Source organism: Dromiciops gliroides, chromosome 3, assembly GCF_019393635.1.
Source record: "Dromiciops gliroides isolate mDroGli1 chromosome 3, mDroGli1.pri, whole genome shotgun sequence".
NCBI lineage: Eukaryota > Metazoa > Chordata > Mammalia > Microbiotheria > Microbiotheriidae > Dromiciops > Dromiciops gliroides.
Window position 1 is genome coordinate 173,494,028 of NC_057863.1, and position 8,976 is coordinate 173,503,003.

General features: G+C 37.7%; 1 protein-coding gene across 2 annotated transcripts in view; it reads left to right on the forward strand.

Annotated features, from left to right (window-relative positions):
- The window catches only part of COL4A2 (collagen type IV alpha 2 chain), a 294,543-nt gene extending 285,853 nt beyond the window's left edge, over nt 1-8,690 (forward strand). For both annotated transcript variants that reach the window (XM_043992105.1, XM_043992106.1), the window contains exons 47-48: nt 134-420; nt 7,331-8,690. In XM_043992105.1, coding sequence (XP_043848040.1) covers nt 134-420; nt 7,331-7,588 — 545 coding nt within the window. In that variant the 3' untranslated portion in view covers nt 7,589-8,690. The remainder of the gene's footprint in view (nt 1-133; nt 421-7,330) is intronic.
- The last annotated feature ends 286 nt before the right edge of the window (nt 8,691-8,976 follow it).

Here is an 8,976-nt window from a genome sequence, read left to right on the forward strand (position 1 = left end):
TCTAAGCCTTGTTTGAAATTTGGAGCAAGGGAGAGCAATAAGGCCTAGCTTCCATGTATTGGCATGCCCGGGAAGAAGTTCTTCCAACCCAGAACTGACTGTTTGAACTGTTGACCTGGCTTTGTCTTGGCAGGACTGGCTGGCTCGTGCTTGGCTCGCTTTAGTACCATGCCTTTCCTGTACTGCAACCCTGGAGACATCTGCCATTATGCCAGCCGGAATGACAAGTCCTACTGGCTCTCAACAACGGCTCCGCTACCCATGATGCCTGTGGCAGAAGAGGAAATCAAACCCTATATCAGCCGCTGCTCTGTGTGCGAAGCCCCTGCCGTGGCCATCGCTGTCCATAGCCAAGATGTCTCCATCCCCCACTGTCCTGCAGGATGGCGCAGCCTGTGGATCGGCTACTCCTTTCTCATGGTATGTGCTGCTTTTCCAGGTTTTTTCTTGTATGGGAGAGAAACAGTCAGGAACTAGCCTGCCAGACAGCTGTTTGAATATAGCCTTAGGTAAGCATCTGAAAAAAACTGCTTGAGTGTGGGGTGGGTTGTTGGGCAGGAGCATTGTATAGTGCAAAAATACTGGATTGGCCAAGAATAGGTCCCAGCTCAAACCTCACTTGCTCATTGTTTGGGTTTTGATGGCAAGGACCTTAGCACTGTTTCCTTCCTCTGCCTAACACTTTATTGGAACAAGACCATACCTTTGGTCCCTACAAACCTTTAATAAAAAAAAGGCAGCCCTCAGCTTTGTCTGGTTCAGTTTTGATCCTACTTAAAGGGGAGGGAATATAGGCTACTGAAATTTTCTTTTGCTGCTAAAATTACATAATTAATATAACAGTGAGGAGAGAAACACAGATTAGAGGAAAGAAATATAATTTTTATTTCTTAGTGCCAATAACAATATTACTCAAGAACTCCAAATGTGTTCTATTTGCAAAGAACATAGATTTCAAAGTGGGCCTCAACCTAGTCAAAACTAGGGGAGTATGGAGATACGTGCAAGGAGCAAATAAAATGAATGTCCAGGTCTTGATAGTCTTATATCCACAGATATGTTCTAGTTTGGGGTAATTAGTATGCAAAGCTCTGTACAAGAGAAGGCACAATTTCTGCCTTTCAAGGAGTTTATCATTTGATAATAATTTCAAGAAATTCCAAAAACAATTTATCTTTCATTTGGTGTCAGGCTCCACAGTCCCTTCTGTGAAATAGGTAAGGAACAAGTTTTGTTAAGGTTTTTGTTTTTTTTAATTCCCTTTTTAAACTTTTAAAATCAAATGAGCTTCCTCCCTTCTGAAAGACTAATTACATATTATCCTAAGAAAGGTCAGAGCAGCCCCTTTTCTCATTAGCAATTACATTTCAAATTAATGTCATTAGAGCAGATTAATAGGATTTGTTCATTTAATCTTCTGCTTACATATCCCAATAACAAGAGCTGGTCTGAGTGTTCTTTTCCACAAACAGCATGAGAGATAAGACAGGACAGAGATCACAAAGTTCTCTGATAACATGCTGAGGGAAGGGAGACCTGCATGGTATATGAAGTCTGGAATTCCTCAAAATTCCCACAACTTCAGATACCTTCTCTGTCAACCTTCCAGGTAGATAAATTGAGTTTACTGTTTGTGTGTGTGTGTGTGTGTGTGTGTGTGTGTGTGTCTGGCTGTCTTCAAGGTAGGGTCTTAATACTAAAACCATCCCTGGTTTTGTCTGCACAGTAACTACCCAGTAATCTTTTCTGTCCTTGACCAAAATACAGTTTATTGTTGCATACTAATGACTGTTGACATTATAGACTGATAACATAACAGAGAGGAACCCACAAAGGGAAGATAGAGCAGAGGCAAATGGCCCTGAAAACACTGCTCAGCTGGACAACTGTCAGCTAGCCAATTACATGGAATTAAGTACACAGATTTGCCCACTTAACTGTCATATGACGGTAGAGGCAAGATTTGAATCCAAGCCCTGTTGACTCCAAATCTAGCACTGTTTCCCCTGCACTATGCATGGAAATAGGAACAAATGGAGACTTACTTTTAAATCCCCATTTTTTTTGGTCACCTTGACCCACATCTGTATCCATTTGTCAGGTACCACTAGTGCCCTAAGGGTCTGTAGCTCCAGGGGAACCCAGTAAAAGAAATTTTTTTTTTTTGGTGGGGCAATGAGGGTTAAGTGACTTGCCCAGGGTCACACAGCCAGTAAGTGTCAAGTGTCTGAGGCCGGATTTGAACTCAGAAACTCCTGAATCCAGGGCCGGTGCTTTATCCACTGCACTACCTAGCTGCCCCCTAAAAGAAATTTAAGGAGCCCCCTTTACACCCACTCTCCCAAGTGTTAGCTCAGGCACAACCCAGAGAGGATGTGAAGAAACTCCACTTATTGTATATAGTCACTAAGATACATGTGTTCTACCTTGTTTTATTCTAGGCTTAGTAACCTAGGCTCTGGACCTCCAAGAGGATCATGAGTAGATTTCAGGAGGTACATGACCTTGGATAGGGAAAAAAATACTTCATTTCAAAATAACATTACTTTTATGTATGTATTATGTGCATTTTAAAACATCAAACTGAGAAGGGGTCCATGGGTTTCACCAGATTGACAGTTTGGTCCATGACCCAAGAAAGGTTAAGAACTCTCACTTTAGTGATTAGAGCCAAGCCTATTAAGCTTCTCTAGGAGAGATAACAACCCTGTGCACCACGACTTCATGCTGGTCAGCTGACAAAATACCATTTTACTTTGCGTCTAGGTTTCTGAAACCTAGTATCTACAGCCTCCGAAGTTGGTGCCTAGAAAATGTGTCCTGTCAATATAAATGAAATGAGATTGACACCAAGAGACCATAAACTCATTGAGGAGAAGGACTGTCTTTTTATCTCCAGCATATAGCACAGTGACTAGCATACAGGAGTTTATTAAATTTTGTTGAAAGCAGGACAGCTTTGAAAGTAACACTTAAAATTTTTATATACTTTTTTAAAAAGCAAATTGTACATATTTTGTGGTTTTGTGAAATATCCTCTTTTCCTGTTGTATTTTGTATATGGAAATATTCTTTTTTGATTTTCATTAAATTCAGGAAAAAATAATTCATTAAATTGGGGGAGGGGGAGGGAACGAGCATTATGTTTGTCGTTTGAAAAAGAGTAATACAGCAAAACAAGAGCCTTTATAAAGTTACATTTAAGGAACAGAAATAGCCCCCAGCCTTCCAAGCTAATCATGTCATTTCAGACTTTTACAGAAAAGCAAATGAGGCAATAAGTGTACCTTATATCAATACATCAATATTTTATAAGTCCTATTTAAATGTCAGCTATTATTATAATTATGCTTCTCTACCCATAGTACATTTGAATCCAATCAGAAGAAGCCAGTTTATGAAGTTTTACTGTAATACCTTCAATTACTCTAGAGTCTAGGTCTTTCATGGTACTTTACAAACATTTCTTTAATCCTTATAACATTCTTTTGACCTGGATTATTATTCTGGAATTAGTAGATTTATATCTACTATCCTTGTTCCAAAGGGAAGAAGGTTTATAAGTAAACTTTTAAATTATACTGCTGAATGAGAAGTAGAAATTTTAGAAGGTTACTGGCCTATTATTTATATGCACATAGTAACAAACAGTTCAGTAAAACTAACCAACATCTCACAAAATCTGACATTATACAGTGTTCTGAGCCCAGAATCCATCTCTTCTGTAAAAAGGCAAGTGAGGCACCATTGTTATGATTTCTTTTTATAATTCTTACTGTATCTCCAGAATGCTCTTAAAAAGATGGCATTGATTTGTGGTCCCACCAAAAACATAATAGAAAACCTGTTCCCTGGCTGTCTTGCTAACATTAAATTTTATAATTTTAAATTTTTTCTCCCAATATCTATACCATAGCACCTAAATTGTTTTATATTTCATTTATCTGATTATGAGTTTAAATACATTTTAAATCATTAACAATTTCCTCTTCTTAAAATTGTTTACATCCTCAAACAATGAGTATTACTTTTCTAATTAATATCATGGCTGAATCTATAGATTTCAGCTAATCCTGGCATAATGAAATTTAGTTTAATCTTTATTTAAATCTATACCTATATGTTAACATTAAATGTTTCCTATGAGCACCATGGTTTTTTAGTCCATTCCATAATCTTTTTTTTCTAGATGTTAGTTGTTTAATTTTTGTTTTTTTGTGGGGCAATGAGGGTTAAGTGACTTGCCCATGGTCACACAGCTAGTAAGTGTCAAGTGTCTGGGGCCATATTTAAACTCAGGTCCTCCTGAATCCAGGGCTGGTGCTTTATTCACTGTGCCACCTAGCTGCCCCCATTCCATAATCTCTTAAAACATTTTTTATAGATGGGAGGGTCAGTCAATTTACATTTAACCAGAATCACCTTATCAAACGATAGAACAACAATAATCGCTAGCATTTATACAGAACTCTAAAGTTTAAAGGTTCTTTACATGTTATTCCTTTTTAAACTCACAATCATGTGAGGTAGGTACTATTATTTTTATTTCATTATTTCTTTAATAACATTCACCTTTTTATTTCGAGTTCCAAATTCCCTCCAGCCCCTCCCCCACCCATGAGGAAGGAGCTGTAACTATCTGCATTTTACTGCTGAAGAAACTGAGGCACAAAGAAGTTGTCCCTAATTTGTCTGTGGTCCCTCTGCTATTTGAGCTTCTAAGACAGGATCTGAACTCAGGTTTTCCTAACTCCAAGTCCAGCATTCTAACCACTATACCACCCAGCAGCAAACATAGATCTGTAGAACTTCTTACATTCTGTACCCAGTTGATGTTAATTTAGTCTAAATTCTAAGTATTGGAAGGAGTATGCAAAAGGAATCAAGAATGGGGTTAAGGCAAAAAAAAAAAAAGAAAAAAAGGGGGCAGCTAGGTGGCCCTGGATTCAGAAGGACCTGAGTTCAAATCCAGCCTTGACACTTACTAGCTGTGTGACCCTGGGCAAGTCACTTAACCCTAATTGCCTCACCAAAAAGAAAAGAAAAGAAAAGAATGGGGTAAGGCACCAATGAAGTGACCAGAACCAGGTGGGTCTGGCCTGGAAACATTCTAAAATGGATCAGATTTATTGCTACAAGCTGCATCTAGGCCAACCGACCCCAACATTTTACAAAGGAGGAGGCTGAGGTCCAGGAAGGGACATGGTTTTCCCAAGCTCACATAAGCAGTAAATAGCAGAAATGGGATTTGAAACCAGATTCTCTGGGTACCAAATACTTTTCTATCTATCTATTCTACTATCCAGGAGATAAAGACCCTCTTGAATTATGGTCTTCTCTCAAAATTCCTTTGTGGAAAATATAAAAATATAGGCAGTTATTGTTTTTGTTATCATTATTAAGCCTATAAAGTTAGAAATTTTAAAAAGGATCATCTCAGATTATAAACATTTTTCAAGAAGATTAACCAGTTTAGACCAGTGAACCTAGAATTTGGACTTCTGTAGGAAATACATTATGTGAAAAGACTTAATGTCCACAGCAGCAGAGTTCAGAGGTCCTGAATGGTATACGTTAATTCCAGAGAAACTCACCTTTATCTACCTCCAAAACACTCCTCCTTCCTTTAAATGAGGGAGGTGTCAGCTTCAGAGAAACCAGGGAAGACTTATATAAACTGATACAGAGTGAAATGAGTAAAAGCCAGGATAACAATTTACAAAATGACATTATACCTATTCCACAGCCACTGAAGGGTTACCCATATGACTTCTTTTGGAAATTCTTTCCCATGTTTCAGAACTTGGCACAGAGTTTCTTACTGCTCTGGCTTCAGTGCTCTTTCGGATCAACATGAAATTTATAGCTCTTTTTGGAGCAATCAGGATCAATTGTAATGGTTTAAGTGATCATGGGAACAAAATCATTTTTAGAAAAATAAGTTTTAATGTGGATCTCTTCTAGAAGATATATGACAGTATGGGAATTAATAACTAAACTGTGTGTCCAATATTTTCATGTTCCATATTCTGAGAATCTTTCCATAATTCCTAGCTTGCTTGACCAAGATTAATGACAACTATTTTTAGTCAGTTTTGAGATACAAGAATTTTACCCTTTGTTATCCAATGCATTTTCTTAGGAAAAATATTAAGTGGCCAGAATTGAATGACTTCTACTATCCCTTCCAGCCAGAGATATATACTGGGGGTAAGGGGAGGTGAGCATATACAGGACACAATTTTAAAAGTAATATCACATATTTTCCCAATTAGATGTAAAAACAATTAACATTTGTTTTTTAAAACTTTTGAGTTCCAAATTATCGCCCTTCTCCTCATTGAGAAAGCAAGAAATTTGATGTAGATTATATATGTTCAGTTATCCAAAACATATTTCCAGATTAGCCATTTTATGAAAGAAAAAAGAGACCCTCCCCCCCTCAAAAAAAAGAAATATAAAGAAAGTGAAAATAGTATGCATTGATCTGTATTCAGGCTCCATTAGTTTTTTCTATGAAGGTGGGTAGTATTTTTCATCATAAGTCCTTCAGAATTGTCTGGGATCATTGTATTGCTGATAATAGCTATCATTCACAGTTGATCTAGTACAATACTGCTATTACTGTGTACAGTGTTCTGGTTCTGCTCACTTCACTTTACATCTGAAATCATCCTGCTCATCCTTTCTTATAGCATAATAGTATTCCATCACAGTCATATGCCACAACTTGTTTAGCCATTCCTCAATTGATAGGCATGCCCTCAATTTCCACATCTTGTCTCACACACACACACACACACACACACACACACACACAAAAGCTGCTATAAATGTTTTTGTACATATATGTCCTTTTCCTTTTAAAAAAATATCTTTGGGATACAGATTAGTAGTGGTATTTCTGGGTCAAAGGGTATATGCACAGATTTATGGTCCTTTGAGCATAGTTAGTAATTCATCTCCAGAATGGTTGGATCAGTTCACAACTCCACCACCAGTGCATTAGCAGGGCACACTTTTTAATCTTATTTTCATTATTAACATTTTCTCCCATTGTTTTCTTAAGTGTAGACAATAAGCAACACAACAAATCAAGTCCCAATTTGTCCTATTTGCTGATTTCTGAGGTTTGAACTGTTCATTGTGAAAATTAACAGTTGGCTCTTAGAAGCCAGTTGAAGGGGGCTACACCAAGAAGTTCTAAAATGATGCCAACTGATCCCATGTTTCTTTCTAACTTTAGGAAGATGTTCTGTCCCTCACTAATCATCCTACAAGGCTAATAATAGATTGATTATTTTTTCATTTTTGTGTCCCCTTCTTACAGCACACCGCAGCTGGGGATGAGGGTGGCGGACAGTCACTGGTGTCTCCTGGCAGCTGTCTAGAGGACTTCAGGGCCACACCTTTCATCGAATGTAACGGGGGCCGAGGAACCTGCCACTACTTTGCCAACAAGTACAGCTTTTGGCTTACCACCATCCCAGAGCAGAACTTCCAAGGCTCCCCTTCTGCAGACACCCTCAAGGCTGGGCTCATCCGAACTCACATCAGTCGCTGCCAGGTCTGCATGAAGAACCTCTAACCCTTTCCCAGGAGACCTGGTGGAGAAAGAGAGCAACAACCCCAAGACATTGCCAAAGAGAGTCAATTTTGGTGCTTTATCTTAACTTATTACCTCAGATGCTGAACAGGTTGTTTTTTTTTAACTAAAGGAATTTGGCACCGGGCACTTACACCAGTCACTGTTCTAATATTAAATAGACTCTTTCCTGTCTAACTTTATCCCCATTGCAAAACAAAATCTCATCTTTTTTTCTAACACTCTGACCCTTCAAACCAAGTAACCACTAATAGATGAACTACTATCAAACATGTCACACTGGGTAAGCTGATAATGTTATGTTTGGCTAATTCAGTAATGTGTTTTATATACATATACGTACACACATACTTTCCAAATATTAACAATTGTGCTCACTTAATGGAATCATGCAAGGTGGTGCAGGAAAATGAAAATACCTGGTCTGAATTGGTAAAAACTCCCAGGAAGACATAGTCTATCCTCCCACATTATTACAACTTGGCCACTGTAAAGTAGGAGTGTCTTTGACCTGTGAGCTTATGTACCTTTAGGCCTTTTGGACTGAAAAATCACACTGTGCAGTATTTTCTAGCCAACATGATAGCTTTATTAAAAATAATCCTCTTTATACTCAAATTTCTAAATACATTCTCTTTATACAGAAAGTATTCAAATACTTGTAAGCACCTGCACCAGGGGGAACAGTGCTTTTAAAAAAGTTTTTGTCAATTTTCATATAACTTATCAACAGTTCTTTCTTGCCGCATTAAATATGAAATTGGGCAATAGAAAATCATAAAACTTCCAAATTAGAAGAGACATCTTGTAAAAACTGAGGCCTAGAGAGGGTAACTCAGAGTCGCACAACAGAGCTGAGATTAGAATTCAGGTTTCTGACTAATATATCAGTTCTCTGCCCCTCCATGCTGTCTCTACTTTAAAGACATGTTTATTACCAACACTATCTTTCAGAAGGATGAAATTCTAATATAATTTGTGTCTTCCATTCAAGTTATCATGAAGAAGTTATGTTTCATTCCTTTTAGTAATTTGTGCTTTTTATGATTGTTCTACCCTGGCTGTAACTATAACAAAATAAAAGTGTTCTTGATTTATTTTCTAAATCTTAACTTGTTGACTGAGTTTGATTTTCTGATATTTGTAGATCAAAAAATTTACATAAATACATGCAACATAGTGCATTTAACATTTTAAGAGTTTGGTGAGCTTATAAACAAGCTCCTATACTTGATGAGTTACTAAGAAAACTTTTTTTCTCTCTCTAATGCTTTGATGCCAAAATTCTGCTTTATCTGCCCAATATCCACCCAAGCCTTGACTGTATGCTATACCTCTGGGCCACAGCTGTCTTCCACCTTTTGAAGCTA